Below are 17,288 nucleotides of genomic sequence, written 5' to 3'. Positions count from 1 at the left end.
CATTTGCCATCTGCCATCCATAAATGTCCAACCACTTGTCTGACTAGAAGCGTATCTTTAGAGTGTATGGACTTCTCAGATTACAGAACAACTCAGTAAGGAAAGGTAGAGAGTAGGAACATTCTGAATTAGGTTTTCATTTTATTTTGAATCTATTCACCAGCTTCCCAAAGGGCATGTTTACTTGGTTTTCAGTTTCTTTAACAGGGTATCAGTGCACAAATGCTATAAGGGAATCAGCAGCAGCTTTAGCTTTATATTGCATAGTAAAATAAATTCCAGGGTAAAATACATGTGACCTTACCATTTTTTATGGCTCTTATTACAACTCTTCACAGGTTCTCTTCACAAGTTGAAGTGAAACCATGTTGTCCACTAAATTGTATCTTTGTGTTCTCATGAAATTGGTAAATTTGAGAATTCTCAAAACAAAACAAAAAATCCCACCCACAACCCTGTAATTAGTATGCAGTGACCAGTTTCTGTGTATGTAGACCTGTAACCTATCCTGATCCTATCTTAGAATTGTAGCTTTTAGCTTTTTTGATCAGGTATCCTTCATTAATAAGTTTGATTAGTCTCTAACTTGGACAGCTCTGTAAATTTTCTTCTTCCTGGTGTCTCATGTTCTTAGCACTTGGTACAAGTTGTTTTATCCCAAGTGTGCCCCAAATCATGAGAACACACTTGTGTATAATTTGGAAGAGTCTCATCTTCTATGGAACATTCCTTTGGTTTTACTATCTTCTTTTTGCATATTAGGAAATAATGGCTGTGGAAGATTTAAAATGACTTGTTCAAGGTCACATTCAAGAGTCTGGAGGGAGCTGAAATTCTTCCTTCCTCTGTCCCTTGTGTTTCATGACTAGGTAGCATAAAAACACTGTGTATTTATCATTACCCAAATGCCCTAAATTGTTGAAAAATGGTAAATTAATTGTGAAAACTTGGCGTGTTTCTATTATTTTCATAAATTTAAGATGATTAGACATTTGAAGATTTTTGCAAAACCAGGGTCAAAACCAAACTTGGAAGCCCTGATGATGGGGCTTTTTTTTTTTTTTAATGTTTGTTTATTTTTGAGAGAGAGAGAGAGAGATCCCTAGAGGGGGAGGGGCAGGGAGAGGGGGACAGAGGATCCAAAGGGGTCTCTGGGCTGACAGCAGTGAGCCCGATACAGGGCTTGAACTTATGAACTGTGAAATCATGACCTGAGCTAAAGTTGGACGCTCAACCCAGGTGGTCCTTCTGAATCTCTTTTTTTTTTTTTTTAATTTTTTTTTTTTAATGTTTATTCATTTTTGAGACAGAGACAGAGCATGAACGGGGGAAGGTCAGAGAGAGAGGGAGACAAAGAATCTGAAACAGGCTCCAGGCTCTGAGCTGTCAGCACAGAGCCTGACGTGGGGCTCGAACTCACGGACCGCGAGATCATGACCTGAGCCGAAGTCGGACACCCAACTGACTGAGCCACCCAGGTGCCCCTGAATCTCTTTTTAAGAGATAAGAACTTGGCATGCCTGGCTTGCTCAGTTGGTGGAGTGCATTACTCATGATTTCAGGGTTGTGAGTTTGAGCCCCACATTGGGTGTAGCGATTACTTTAAAAAAAAAAAAATCTTAAAAGGGATAAGAACTCTATGCAGTTTAATAATTCCTGACGTTTGATGTTGATATATCACAGTGAAAGTTCCATTTTCTGATACATGGTAACAGAAAATATTAGCTTGAATAAATTTAATAGTATTTAATAGTATATATAGTATATAGTATATATATATATAGCAAATTCCTGCTAAATGTCTTTGAATTTTTTTTAGTTTATTAAAATTTTTTTTTAATGTTTATTTATTTTTGAGATAGAGAACATGATCAGGGGAGGGGCAGAGAGGGAGAGAGAGAGAATCCCAAGCAGGCTCTGTGCTGTCTGTGCAGAGCCTGATGTGGAACTGAAATCCGAAGCTTAACTGGCTGAGCCACTCAGGCTCCCCTGAATTTTTTTTAAGTTTATTTTTTGAGAGAGGGCACAAGCAGAGCAAAAGCCGAGAGGGAGAGAAAGAGAATGCCAAGAAGGCTCCACACCACCAGCGTAGAGCTCAATGCGGGGCTTGAACTCACAAACCGTGTGATCATGACCTGAGCCAAAACCAGGAATCCGATGGTCAACCAAGTAAGCCCCCAAGTGCCCCCCGCCTTTGAATTTTTAATCAACTTTATTGAGGTAGAATTTATATATAATAAAATTCCATTTTAAGTGTGTAATTTGAGTTTTGACAAATGCATTTATAGTTGTGTCGCTACTACCACAGTCCTGCCCCTTGACAGTGAATCTTTCCACTGTCTTCTGGCCTTTGGCAGCCACTTACTTTCTATCTCTATAATTTTGCCCTTTTTATGATTTCAAATAAATGGAATCATACTGTATATAGTCTCTTATCTGACTCTTTAACTTGGGATAATGCTTTTAAGATTCATCTGTGTTTTTGCATATATCAGTTTCTTCCTTTGTTATTGCTGGGTAGTGTTCCATTGTATGGTTATACTATTTATTCATTCTGCAGTTGATTGACATTTGGATTAGTTCTAGATTTTGCCTGTTATGAAGAATGCTGGTATTAACATTTGAGTACAGGTCTTCATCGGGCCATAGTTTTCTTGTGTAAAGACCTAAGAGTGGGATTGCTGGGTCATGTGATAAGTGTATGTTTTACTCTATAAGAAACCAAGACATTGTTTTCCAAAGTGACCGTACCATTTTTTATTTCTACTGTTTGAGAGTTCCAACTGCTCTGCCGCTATGTCAAGACTTGGTATGATCAGTCTCTTTAATTTTGGCCATTCTAGTATGTATGTAGTGGTATCTCAGTGTGGGTATTTTTTTTTTTTTAATGTTTATTTATTTTTGAGAGAGACAGAGTGTGAGCCGGGGGAGGGGCAGAGAGAGAGGGAGACAGAATCTGAAGCAGGCTCCAGGCTCTGAGCTGTCAGCACAGAGCCTGACGCAGGGCTCAAACTCAAGAACCATGAGATCATGACCCGAGCTGTCAGACGCTTAACTGAGCCACCCAGGTGCCCCTCAATGTGGTTTTAATTTGCATTTCCCTGATTATAAAATAAAAGAAAAAACCTACAATTTTCCACCTGTGTGGGGCAAAACCCAGTCCTTCCTCCTGTGTTTTTCTCCCGGGTGCCTGTGTCTCTTTAGTGTTCACATAGAGTAGATCACTTCTGGCCACCAAATGTGTGGGGTCATTTTCCCCCACCAAGTAATTTCCTGTGATACTACCTGAATTCCTATAATTCAACTCAATTCTGACACTATTTATGCAGAGATAACATCAGATCTCACAGGTGAAGGGCTTAGTCCCACACCCATCCCTCCACTTTGGACAATAGTCACAAATCTAGGTTATTACCTGTGCTTTTGACCAACCAGCTATAGATTGGAGATTCTAGTGTCCCTTTCATAAATTCTATTAATTTACTAGAGTGGCTCACAGAACTCAAAAGATAAATAAAAGTGAAGAGCTAGATGAAGAAATATATAGGGTGAGGTCTGGGAGGGTCCTGAGTGCAGGAGCTTCTGACCCTATGGAGTTGGGGTGCATCACCCTCCTGGTAGGGATGTGTTGGACAACCTGGAAGCTCTCTGAACCCTCTACTATTGGGACTTTATGGAGGCTTCCTCATGTAGGCATGATCAATTATTAACTCCATTTTCAGCCCTAAGTATGGAATCCTCTCTGGAGGATAGGGCTGAAAATTCCAACCTTCTAATCATGGCTTGGTCTTTCTAGTGACCCACCCCCATCCAGAAGCCATCCAGGAGCTCAGAGTCATCTCAGTAGAACAAAATATGCTGCTAGTGCTTATCACTTAGGGATTAAGAAAGGTTTTAGGAGCCCAGTGTTAGGGAGGGGGTCAAAAGCCAAATATTAAAACAAGAGATGCACCTAGTGTTCTTATCACTTAGGAAATTATAAGGGTTCTAGGAGTTTTGTGCCAGGAACCAGGTTCAGAGAACAATATGTATATTTTCTGTTATCTCTCACTGATGACTAATGATGTTGAGCATCTGTTCTTGGCCTGTTGTGTATCTATCTGCTTGAGAGAAATGTCCAGACTTTTTGTCTACTTTTTAGTGGTTGTCTATTATTATAAGAGTTCTTAATATGTTCTGGATACAAGTCCTTTATCATATTTGTGTTTTGCATATATTTTCTCCTATCTGGCATGCCTTTTATATTCTTTTTAGGAGTCTTACACAGAACAAAAGTTTTAAATTTTGGTAAAGCACAATTTATCAATTTTTTTCTCTTTTATGTTGAGTTTTTTGTATCTTACTCTAAGAAATTTTGCCTAACTCAAGGTAGATTTCACCTGTGCTTTCTCCTAGAAGTTTTACAGTTTTAGCTCTTGTATTTAGGTCTGTGGTCCATTTTGAATTTGTTTTTTACTTATCTTGTTCAGTAAGGGTTGAGGATCATTCTTTTCCATACAGATAGCTAATTGTGTCAACACCATTTCTTGCTTATTGACCACATGTACACGTATGTGTGTATGTATGTATGTATCAGTCTATTTCTAGGTCCTCTGTTCACTTGCTCTGTATATCTGTCTTCATGCCAGAAACACACTGTCTCAATTGTTGCAGTTTTATTGTAAGTCTCGAAATTAGTTTAAGTCCTGCAACTTTATTCTTTTTTCAAAATAGTTTCCACTTGTCTAGGTCCTGTGCATTTCCATGTAAATTTGAGAATCAGTTTGGCATTTTTTTATTAAGGTTACTTTATTTTGAGAGAGACAGTGAGAGGAGGAGAGAGAGAATCCCAAGCAGGCTCCACACTGTTAGCACAGAGCCCGATGTGGGGCTTGAACTCATGAACTGTGAGATGACCTGAACTGAAACCAAGAGTCTGATGCTTAAGCAACTGAGCTACCCAGACGCCCCTCAGTTTGGCATTTTCAACAAAAAGCCTGCTGGGATTTTAACTGGGATTGTGTTTTATCAGTAGATCAATTTGGCAGAAATAGAAATTCTCAGTATTATGAGGTTGTCAATCTGGGCTCTGATTTTTATATATTCATTATATTTTGCCAATATCCATGGAGCAAATTTTATTTATTTATTTATTTATTTATTTATTTATTTATTTATTTAGTATTTTTATTAGTAGTCTGTGGAAATACAGAGAAGGATTTTTGTTGAGTGTTCCCAACTTCCCCTTATGTGACTGGATAAAGATTTTTACCAAACAGGATATGACTAGCTCTTAGATTTGGTTCCTTTTTTGTTGTTGTTTTTTGTGAGTAAAAGAAAAAAGTAAAGAGGAAGGAAAATAATTTTTTACTAACCTAAGATCTTCATAATTGTTAAACCCTGTGCAAACTAGGAAATTATTTATCTCATTTTAAGCCCAGATCTTATCACCATCACAGAAAATTAATATAGTCCTTTTCCAGGTCAGTGCTTTTCAAATTACGGTTATAAAACATTCTTAGTATCCTATACAGGGTAGTGGTTTTAGCATTCTCTGAATAGCACTGGTACCCTAGACTACTTGATGAAATTTTAATTTGACAAGGTTCATTCCTGGCACAGTATTAGTGGTGGAGCAAAATATAAACTGCTGATGGGAGCAAATGAGGAAATCCTAAATCTGGTGTCTCCTTTTTAAAATTTAGGGTAGATAGGGGCGCCTGGGTGGCTCAGTCGGTTAAGCGTCCAGCTTCAGCTCAGGTCATGATCTCACAGTCTGTGAGTTCGAGCCCTGCGCTAGGCTCTGTGCTGACTACGCAGAGCCTGGAGCCTGCTTCGGATTCTGTGTCTCCTTCTCTCTCTGCCCCTCCCCTGCTCATGCTCTGCCTCTCTCTGTCTCAAAAATAAATAAAAACATTAAAAAAAATTTTTTCTAAATAAAATTTAGGGTAGACAGAAAGCAAAGGGATCAGAAAACAACCCTCAGTGTATTGGGAAATTTGATAGTCTGTGACTTTAAAAGTTTGTCTCCATTTAATTTAATCATTTCCACTGACCAGTCTTAAGTAAAAAGTCCAGATATTTTGAGAATTGGAAATGGTCTCTGCTTTTGGGACTCCAGGTTAAAAGAAAAATGAAATAGGTAAAATTCTGTTGTTGGAAATTGCCAGAATATTTTCATAAATAGAGGCATAGCTGAAGTTATTAGCTGGTACCAGAACCACTGCCTTCTCCTTACTTTAATAGAAATTTTAATCTAGAGAAGCGAATCTCTTACACTGGGTTTTGTTACAGCTAGTCCTCCTCGATTTGTGACAGTAGAAGAACTTCTAGATACAGCGAAAGGAGTTGCTAACATGGCTCTAGCCCATGAAATTGTAGTAAATGGAGACTTTCGGATTAAACCAGTTGAATTACCAGAAGACAGGTAAGGTGGTTACTGAGTTACCTTGTTTAGTGGAACTCTGCCATTTCCCAATTCTGGAAAGGTCTTCTCCACTTGATGTCAGTATATTCAAATGTATTTTTCCTTTTGTATATAGTTGCTAAAAAAATAAAATGTCTATACTCAGAATTACTAGTGTTTGAAAGTTGATCTCAGGACTACTGCTCCTAAATAAAAGGTCTAGGAAATCTCCTGTGGAAACCTTTCATGTTAGCTTCTCCCTATTGCATAGGGCCTAGTGTCCTATCTTGTGTTTTCATTGTATTGTTTCATTCATTTCTTGTAACTATCACATCATACTATAGTTGTTGGTTTCCTAGTGTTGGTTTACTAGTGTTCTTCACCAGATTATAAACTTTACAAAGACAAAGGATTATGCATTATTCTCTATATCCCTAGCACCTGGTACATATCCTATCAAATCTTAAACTCTATTGATTGTAAAATGTGTCTTTTAAAATGTATTGTCATAATAAAAATCATTGCTCATTATAATTGTAAAAGTGCCATCATATGGGGCACCTAGGTGGCTAAGTTGGTTGAGCATCCAACTCTTGATTTTTTGGCTCAGGTCATGATCTATTGGTCTTGATTTTGCTCAGGTCATGATCTGTTGGTCATGAGATCAAGCCCTGTGTTGGGCTCTGCACTGACAGTGGGGAGTCCGCTTGGGATTGTCTCTCTCTCCCTCTCTCTTTGCCCCTCCCCTGCTCATGTGTGTGTGTGCACACATGTTCTCTCTCTCTAAATAAATTAATTAATTTTAAAAAAAAGGTGTCATGATAAAGATTGGGATTCTGTTAACCAAGGAGGGAGGAGGAATGACTGCTGGGTTGCCAAGCTATACTGTCGCCCACGTGAGTCTTCTAAATATAACTTTACAAGCATTTCTTATATGTTCTGCAAAGAGAGTACTTTTTCACATTAAGAATGAAGAATTACCTGTTTTGCTCTTACAATATAAAGATTTTTTTTTTAAGATTTTATTTTTAAGTAATCTCTATATCCAACATGGGGCTCGAACTTCCAACCCTGAGATCATGCTCTACCAACAGCCAGCCAGGTGCTCTTAGAGACCGGTTTTAATGAGATGTTATATGTTGGTTGTTAATTTGGTACCTAATTCAATAATTGTCTCATATATCATATAGGAATAGGGTATTTTCTAGAAATAAAGTCCTTCAGCCTATATACATGCTGAGTTGTTATCTTAAACTACTTAATCATAAATATCTTAAGAAACTTTCTGGTAACAGGGAAAATTAAGAAAACAGCTCTGAACTTTCCAGTATGCTTTTATCATATGACCCCTTATATGCTATTAATTGGTCTAAAGTCATCTGTGAAATTAGTTGAAAGTTATTCTGTCCAGTGAGGTACTTACTGAAATAAATCACTAAACTAAAAATAGCATATGTGACTGGTATAAGTATATCTGGGAAATCTTTCCTTCATCTAAATTATTTTTAAAATTTCTCACCCTAAACCCATAGAATTTGTGCTTTTGAAAGTGATTCGAGCCTCAAATATTTTGATTTTTTTTTTTTCTTCCTTTTTTCATTTGCTTCCAGCTTGGAGAAGAGAGTAAAGGATATTGTACATAAAGCTTTTTGGGACTGCTTGAGTGTCCAGCTAAGTGAAGATCCCCCAACATATGACCATGCCATCAAACTTGTCGGAGAAATCAAAGAGGTGAGATGGAGGGCAAATTGTAGTGCTTTTCTGGTGTATTAGGAGTATTCAACCTGTCTTTGTTACTGTGCCAGAAGACTTTAAAGAAATTGAAGGATTGAGAGGTTAACATACCTGCTGAATTGTGGATTAAGACTTTTTTTGGCTTAATGCCTTTTTAAAAATTTCAAACAAGCTGTGATAACCCAAAGGCTTTACTTTTGTAAATGAAGGTTTATATTTTTTAAAACAATTATTTAAAGAAAACAAGTTATTTGACCAAGTACAGGTGATTAATAAAAATTTTAATCGGCTTAGATATGTTTAATTTATAATGGCCAAAGAGTGACTCAGTCTGTGGGATAGAGAAGGTATTAAATGGAAGTTAAGACTCTTTCTGCAAATACCTTTAGCAGTAGTTGAAAGAGAAAAATGTATCCATGGAAACTGGCATCTGTATTTGGTTCAGAGGCTCACGTTAATTACTGTGTTTTTTCTCACTTTTAACAGCTTGTTCATCTTTTATCCTGTTGATTGCTACCTAGACCTTAAACAGAAGCTTAAATAGGTCGTCTAAATGATTTGCAAATGGGTGCCTGGCTGGCTCAGTCAGTAGAACATGTAACTCTTGTTCTCAGAGTTGTGAGTTTGAGCCCCGTGTTGGGCTTAGAGCTTACTTAATTAACTTACTTAGTTAAATAAATGAGGGGCACCTGGGTGGCTCAGTTGATTAAGTGTTATGGCTCAGGTCATCTCATGGTTTATGGGTTCAAGCCTCACGTCCGCCTCTGCACTGACAGCTCAGAGCCTGGAGCCTGCTTCAGATTCTGTGTCTCCCTCTCTCTCTGCTGCTCCCCTCCTTGTGCTCTCTCTCAAAAATGAATAAACATTAAAGTAAATAAATAAATGATTTGAAAACATGTTTTTCTATAGATTTGTTAAAAGGTTAAAATGTTTTATAGTTGCAATTGTATTATGGTATTACAGTAACTATTGATAAAGCCTTATTTGGGTAATTGTAAATTCCTTTGTGTATAACGAAAAATGATGTCTGACTAAGAAACTTTGATTAAACTTGGCTGTGCTCTCTCGTAGACTCTCTTATCTTTCTTGCTGCCTGGTCACAGTAGACTGAGAAACCAGATAATGGAAGTCTTAGATCTGGATCTGATCAAGCAAGAAGCAGAGAATGGGGCCTTAGACATTTCCAAGCTGGCAGAATTCATTATTGGCATGATGGGGACAGTGTGTGCACCTGCTAGAGATGAAGAAGTTAAGAAACTAAAGGACATTAAGGAAATTGTGCCCCTTTTCAGGTATGGGGATTGTGTTAATCACCTTCAGTGCACTTAAGATACAGAGCCCGTTTTCAGATTTAGACTTCAAGTGTAGATACTCATGAATTTTTAAAAAGCAAACATTTTTTTTTTTTAATACAGAAAAGTAGAAAGAAGGAAAAAAAATCACCCACGGTTTCACCACCCAAAGGCAAAATCACTGCTAATCATATTGATAATTTAAAAAAAAATTTTTTTATTTTATTTTGAGAGAGAGCTTGAGCAGGGGAGAGGCAGGGAGAGAGAGAATTTCAAGCAGACTCCACACTGTCAACATGGAGCCCAATACGGGGCTCCATTCCGTGAACTGTGAGATCATGACCTGAGCCAAAACCAAGAGTTGGACGCTTAACTGACTGAGCCACCCAGGCACCCCCAACTTATATTATTTTTTAAAACTCTCAAAAAATAAATAAATAAAATAAAACTCTCTATAAGCATTTTCAATGGCTGCAAAATCTTCATTTGCATAGGTATAGTTAACTAGTACTATGTTAAGATGGACAATTAGATTACCTCTAATTATTTACTGTTTAATCCTGCCATGAACATCCTTGTGTACAAAACTTTTTTCTGTATTTTAGGTTATTTCCTAACTATAAGTTCTTAAAGTGGGATTACTGTATCAGAGGATAAGAACAGTTTTAAGACTCTCATTGCATGTTAGCAAGTTGCTTTCCAAAAGTTTCTTTCATTTTCAGCTTCTTTTATATCATATCAATATTTGGTACATATAAAAATGCTATGCATCATGAAGTTACCTCAGGGTTCCGAAAGCATTGAAAAGACCTCCTAAGAAGGGGTGCCTGGCTTGCTCAGTGGGTAGAGCATGTGACTCTTAATCTCGGGGTCCTGAGTTTGAGCCCCACATTGGGTGTGGAGATTACTTAAAAATAAAATCTTAAAAAAAAAAAAGACCTAAAAATTGATTTGTTCACTCATTCAACAAGCTCATATTGAGTATCTCTTATGTGCTGGGTATGGTGCTAGACTTTAGAAATAGTAAGAGCTTCTAATTTGGCCAAGTTAAGGGAGGAGTTTCCTAGGAGGTGAGACCTCTGGGGAAGATAGCTTGCAGCAAACTCAACCTAAACATAAATTCCTACTGGAAAGAGAATGGAGCGGGGAGCCTGGCAAAGTGGGAGTACATACACTGTTAAAAGGAGGCAGTTGATTGTGGCCATGAAGAAATGTGGGTCCATGTTGTCAGATCCTTAGATTTTTTTCAGGAGAGGCTGGAAATGGAGGTTTTTAAAAACACTTTGTGAGCACAAACATGTTCATGGGTTACTCCAGTCGGTGGCCGCCAGGTGGCAGTTTCCAGCAGTCTCTCATCTGCAGCGGGTGGTTTTGGGGAACCTCTACGAGTACTCAGAGGAGAGGCAGAGTGTCCCCCAAGAAGTGGGCTGTCCCATGTGTTTGGGAGGTAGACAGGATGGCAGGGAAGGGACCCTGAATTGTTCCTCAGACTGTGTGTCCTTTCCACACATAATAAACTCCCACACAGAAGGTAATTGTGTCATACAGTTCAGTCAGTCCCAGAGGGCGTCAGGGGACTCAGGACATTTGACCCTGTTCCCCCTTGTTTGTAGGGCCTCAGCCAAACCTGTACCTTGGGTTCTCAACCACCTTCTGCAAGTAGGTCACTCAGCAGTTTCCCGCCTCTGGAGAAATAGCTATGGTGTGTGACCTGCAGGATTGAAGGCATCCTTAGCATCGAGTCAGGTCTGCCCACTGGGTACATTCAGAGTGTGAACGTGCAGTTCTGCCACCAAAACTAGAATAGAAAACATGCCCTGAAACGAAGAGCCTGGGGAGAAAGGAGAGGAGAAAGGAGAGAGTTCTTGTTCTTTCTTCCTGGGAAAGTGAATTAACGTGTGTGAGAGAGTGGAGACCCAAGTGGTCAGCTCTCTGCCCTTGACCTTGGGTCCTGGCTGTCCTTCATCTGTGGTTGCTGGGAGGGCCGACCCAATGCCAAAGAACAGGTCCCCAGGCAGTGGGGGAGCTGTGTTGGCTTGGGGGCAGGGTGTGTGTGGGGGGAAGGGAGAGGGGACAGAGGCGGCTTAAAAATCTGCAGTCTTTTCAATACATTATTTAGATTTTTATGTTTTCTTAATCTACACTCTCAAGATTTTTCGAACTTGCTGCCCTTTCTGAAATGAGAAGCCTCTCTCAGATCAGCTCCCCTCTTTCCTCTAAAACAGTGCTTGCTTTACAAGTGCCTTGTTCTAAATCCTTTTCTTCCTTTTCTCTCAGGGCAATTTTTTCCGTGTTGGACCTAATGAAAGTGGACATGGCGAACTTTGCTGTCACTAGCATTAGGCCACATCTCATGCAGCAGTCAGTTGAATACGAAAGGAAGAAGTTTCAGCAGCTTTTGGAGAAGCAGCCAAGTACGTCTAATGCTTTGTGTGCCCTTTCATTGTGTGTTTTTCCCATTCCAGTTCTGTAGCTTTTTGTACGACTGTTTTCAAGACAAAACTAAAATTTAGTATGCGACCATTCTAATTTGAAGGTTTAAAAGCACAGGACTTTGGACCTGAAAAAACTTTATTGACAAGCAAGAGAAGTAAAAGTAGGATATAAGAATAGAAATTTAAAAGCATGAAGTCCTAAATTAAATGTTTCTTTTTAAATCTTTCTTTTTAAAATGTTTATTCATTTTTGAGAGACAGAGCGTGAACAGGGGGAGGGACAGAGAGAGAGAGAGGGAGACACAGAATCCAAAGCAGGCTCCAGGCTCTAATATGTCAGTATAGAACCCAGCGCGGGGCTTGAACTCAGGAACTATGAGATCATGACCTGAGCCGAAGTCGGATGCTTAACCGACTGAGCCACCCAGGCTCCCCAAAATGGGTTTTTAATGAAAACACCAGTTTGAGGTAAATTGTATGCTTGGCTGTGATTTTTAAAACATGACACACTTCTTGTGATTATTTAATTCACTTTCTCCTCTAAGGTACATGAAGAAACTTTGCTTTGCCTCTGTTCTATATGCAGAAAATCTTTCTGGTTTTATACCCATAAAAAGTCTCATTTTTATAAGCCTCTCAGATGACTACAGGAATACAGAGCACTAGAGAACCCAAAACTGTGTTGCCTTTCAAGGGTACTCTTTTTGGTCTCTGCACTGGCATCTGATGTTACGATTAAATTGCAATCTTTGGATCCTATTTATTCATATATTAAGTTTATTTTGAGAGAGAGCAGGGGGAGGGGCAGAGAGGAGAGAGAATCCCAAACAGGCTCTCCACTGTTAGCACAGAACTTGAAGTGGGGCTCAATCTCAACAAGCTGTGAGATCATGACCTGAGCCGAAATCAAGAGTCAGATGCTTAACCAACTGAGCCACCCAGGCGCCCCAGAATCCAATTTATTATGAGTTCTATTTAGCCTATAACTTTGGTGGTCCCGAGATGAAAATGGTGGTCTCTGGATAGATTGTGTTTCCTGACCAAAAGAGGTAATGCAGTGTCCAGAGCAGGTGTTCATCCAGCTGCCAGCAGAGAAGGCCGAGATGGTTCAGGAGGGATCAGGGAAGAGCAGAGTAGAAGAAGCAGTACCAGAAGAAGATTGGCTGATGGTTACTACCTACTAGGCATGTGCCGAGGGTGTGTGCGCATTATCATATATAACCCTCACCAGTAAGACTAGGAGGGAAGCACTTTTTTAACACCATTTTGCAGATGTGGAAATCAATTTTGAGAACTTTTTGACCGGAATTGATTGACCACATGGTTCACTTTCTCAGCCAGTGTAGTACTGCCCCTCAGGAGGCATCAGGGGTGCAGGCTGAAGAGCCCCAGTGTGAGAGCCCGGTGCCAGCAGCCAGGGCCCAGTGAAGGACCCACTGCTGCGATCCCTGAGCCGGTCAGTCTACTGCTTCCTCCTCACATGTACAAGCTTGTGGGCTAAGAGCCTGCCATCTGCAGAAGGCTATCGGGATGGTACGGCTGGCCACAGAGATCCGTGCCACCGCTGTTATGACAGAGCCAGAGGTGCATCCTGCAGCAGCGAAGAGTGGACCCCCGTCATACCCTGGGCCACCCCCTTAGTTTGAAGGTGGCCTCCACTGGCAGAGCTGTAGCACGTTCTAGGACCTGTCAGAGAGACTTTCTCCCATATGGTGGAGAAAAACCTCCTCTTTCTCTTGTGTCCCTCAGAATCCTCGCTGCGTTACTCAGCTTAGAAAAGGAGGAAGCCTATGAGAGCAGATGAAAGACACTCCAGGTTCCCCGACAGAACTCCAGACGCTGCGTAGTACACGTCCCCTCCCACGAGGCTGGAAGCAAACCAGATTGACAGGAGACTAAGATCTAGACAAGGAAAAGGCCTCCTCTTCAGCGTGGAGGAGACTTTACACTGGGAAGCTATCCCCAGTGCCTCCTCCCATCTGTCTCTGGGCGAGAAGTTTTGCATCTCCCTGAGCTGGAGTCATCAGAGCTTCCAGCCTCCGCTCCTGCAGCGGTCGGGGTGGGAGAGAAGGGAGTGGTTTGTTGAATATCTGCAGGTGGCAAGGTCTGGCTACATGCTCTGTGTTAACTGTCTTGTTTAATCCTCACAACTGCCTATGGGGTGGTATCGTACATTTCTTTGTAGTAGGAATCTGATAAACCTCAGCTAGTAACCGGCAGTGCTGTGATTTGAACCAAGTTTTATTTGATTCCAAAGTCCGTACTCTATATACACCACACCTTCGGGATGATCTTCCTTAAAGTCATTCCGAGAAGAATTCCTCCTGAGTGTCACAGTAATGTTCGTAGCCTTGTTTTTCAGATTCCCTGGACTTTGTCACCCAGTGGCTGGAAGAGGCCGCAGATGACCTTATGAATCAGAAGTATAAAAATGCCCTGCCAGCTGAGGGAGGGACCGCTGACTCTGGAGACAGTCCCATGCCAAATCCTGTGGCTGTCCAGAATTATGCATACCTGAAGCTTCTGAAATGGGACCACCTCCAGAGACCTTTCCCTGAAGTAGGTGCTCCACAGCAGTCTAACTGCTTCTTTCTTTCTGTGCTGCTGAACTTTAAAAAAATTATAGTTTTGTTATAATCCTCTTCCCAGAAAATTGCCCCTTTTACATCGAACAATTCAGCAGTTTTTAGTATATTTACAGCTATACGACCATTACCAATGATTTAATTTCAAAACTTTTCATCACCCCAAAAATGAACCCTGTGCCCATCAGCAGTCACTACCCTTTCCCCACTCCCCTACCCCCTGGCAACCACTAATCTACTCTCTGACTCTATGAAATTGCCTGTTCTGGACATTTTGTATATATAAATGGAATCCTACAATATTGGCCTTTTGTGTCTGGCTTCTTTAAGCAAAATGTTCGTGTATGTTGTAATGTGTATCAGTACTGTATTTCTTTAAAGTTATATTTTTTTACTGTAAAATATACACAACAAAATTTACCATCTTTTTTTTTTTTTAAAGTTAGCTCTACAGCCCACGTGGGGCTCGAACTCACAACCCCAAGATCAAGAGCCGCAGGCTCCACCGACTGGGGCAGCCAGGCGCCCCAAAATTTACCACCTTTAAGTGCACGGTTCAGTGTCATTCATACGTTCACATGGTTGTGCCGCCATCACCACCATCCTTCTCCAGAATTTTTCCATCTTCCCAAACTGAAACTCTTTAAATACTTAACGCCTTTAAACATACCTCATCCCTTCCTCCCTCGGGCCCCTGACAATCACCATTCTACTTTGCGTCTCTGGATATGAATGGAATCCTACAGTACCTTGTGCCTTTGTGTCTGGCTTATTTCACTCAGCATAGTGTCTTCAAGGTTCATCCATGTTGTGCTGCTGTGTGTCAGCATTTTCTTTTTGAGGCTGGATGATCTTCCGGTATATGGCTGTACCACATTTTGTTGATTCATTCATCAGTTGATAGACATTTGGGTTGTTTCTACTTTTTGGCTATTGTGAATTGTGCTGCTCTGAACATTTGTGTACAGGTTTTGTAGGGGCATGTGTTTCAGTTCTCTTGGGTGAATACCGAAATACGGAGGATGAGAATTGCTGGATCACATGGTGACTCTGAGTTTAACACCTGGAGGAACTGCCAGACTGTTTCCCGCCACCCCCCTCCTGCCTCCCGCCCTGTGTAGCAGTGTAAGGGGCTTCCAGTTTGATTCAAACGGTAACAGCGATGCTGCTTTTCAGTTTTATCTAAGAAATACTTCTCATTCCACGTGGAGCAAGATTTTTTTCCTTTTCTGTTTTTCACAGTAAGTACGTGTAACTGCAGTAGTCCTTTAGGAAGATGACGAGCAAGGGATCTCCCCCACTTTGTCTGTAGACTGCTGGTTTGGTGTGTAGACTGCCTTCTGGTTTTTGAGGGCACTCAGGCCTTTTATCTCCAGCCTCAGAACGTGCTACTTCTCTAAATCTTTCTCATCTAAGTTCCTTATTCTTCCTTTCAAGACGATGTAAGCTCAGGGTATCACCTCTTGCCTCTGAGTTCCCTGTTTTGTGCCAAAGGAGGCTATACAGAGGGTGTTGAATTGAAGGGATAGAGGGAGGCTCCTTTCCGAATAGTGGCACATTCTCTCCTGGGGGACAGTGCACAGCCCGACATTTCGTTTAAAAAACAGCTGTGAGGAAGATAGTGTTTTCATTGGACACAGATGTCTGCCCTCAGAATCGATCCTTGGAAATCTTTTGTATCCTACACCCAAATCCTGGCGCAAAACAGGGATGCTGCTGTGTAACAGTGAAATCAAGACAGAGGCTCAGTCTGTTGAAGCATCTCTGTTTAACAATAGGGGATCTTGAATCTTCAAAAATTGTTTTTAGTTCTTGAGAAGAATTCTAGGTTAAGACCCTAAATTGTTAATGTCTTGATTTGGTGTGTCAGTCTCTTATAGCAAGATGGTTCTTAACATTTGTTTGGTTAACCTGTAAAAATCCAGATCACATGCCCTATCTCAGGGTCCCTGGCTGGCCCAGTCAGTAGAGCCTCTGACTCTCAATCTCAGGGTCATGAGTTCAAGCCCCATGTTGGGCATGGAGCCTACTCAAAAAAAAAAAAAAAAAAAAAAAAAAAAAAAAAAAATCAGCCTTTCCAATGCTCTTTGCCTCATCCCACACAGGGGACATTGGCCTGGCAGGACCCAGAGGTATCTAACATGGGGGATGCAGTCATGGAAATTCACTCACTGACTGCTTTCTGGGTGGCTTTAGGTTGTTATCAGTCATTCCGCCTTTTTCTACTTACTTTTATTTTCATTTCCTTTATTCACTTACTGATTCTTGAGGGCCTCCTTTGTGCTGGATACTGAGGGGGAACCAAGGTGAATAATGCAGGCTCTCCCTTCAAGCAACTTCTACCCTCCTCCTCTCCAGTGCTCTGCCTAGGGTGACTGGCTGCCTGGTTTGTCCAGGACTTGGGGGCAGAAAGTGTTCACAGGACTTGGGAGTTCCAGCTTTAAAGCCAGGACATCCCCAGACGAACTGGGATGAGTTGGTCATTCTAGCTCATTGCCTCATTACTCTTTCCTGTTGAAGGATATAAGTCCTAGTTATCCGGGGTTGGCTCTGCCAATCCCCTTTATATCCATGGTCATCTTCCGTCTTTGAAACAGCCCTGTGAAGCAGGAATCCCCCTTTTGTTGTTGTTGTTCTTTTTAATGTTTATTTACTTTGTGTGTGTGTGTGTGTGTGTGTGTGTGTGTGTGTGTGTGTGTGTGTGTGAGAGAGAGAGAGAGAGAGAGAGAGAGAGAGAGAGAGAGAATGCAAGTGAGGTAGGGGCAGAGAGAGGGGACAGAGGATCCCAGGCAGGCTCCATGCTGTCATCACAGAGCCCAACCCAGGGCTCAACCCCAGGAGCCGTGAGATCATGACC

The 17,288-nt window shown here is 40.9% G+C and overlaps 1 protein-coding gene across 5 annotated transcripts in view; it reads left to right on the top strand.

Moving 5' to 3' along the window:
• The window catches only part of TCP11L1 (t-complex 11 like 1), a 32,307-nt gene that overhangs the window by 7,306 nt on the left and 7,713 nt on the right, over positions 1-17,288 (top strand). For 4 of the 5 annotated variants that reach the window (XM_060606303.3, XM_060606304.3, XM_060606306.3 and 1 more), the window contains exons 3-7: positions 6,274-6,406; positions 7,996-8,116; positions 9,191-9,411; positions 11,689-11,825; positions 14,209-14,405. In XM_060606303.3, the coding sequence (XP_060462286.1) occupies positions 6,274-6,406; positions 7,996-8,116; positions 9,191-9,411; positions 11,689-11,825; positions 14,209-14,405 (809 nt within the window). The remainder of the gene's footprint in view (positions 1-6,273; positions 6,407-7,995; positions 8,117-9,190; positions 9,412-11,688; positions 11,826-14,208; positions 14,406-17,288) is intronic. The other variant, XM_060606307.3, reaches the window with a different exon arrangement.

The sequence above is a fragment of the Panthera onca genome, chromosome D1 (genome assembly GCF_046562875.1).
Source record: "Panthera onca isolate mPanOnc1 chromosome D1, mPanOnc1 haplotype 2, whole genome shotgun sequence".
In the NCBI taxonomy this organism is placed as follows: domain Eukaryota; kingdom Metazoa; phylum Chordata; class Mammalia; order Carnivora; family Felidae; genus Panthera; species Panthera onca.
The sequence above is the reverse complement of the archived record's forward strand: the minus strand, read 5'-3'. Positions and strand labels throughout refer to the sequence as shown.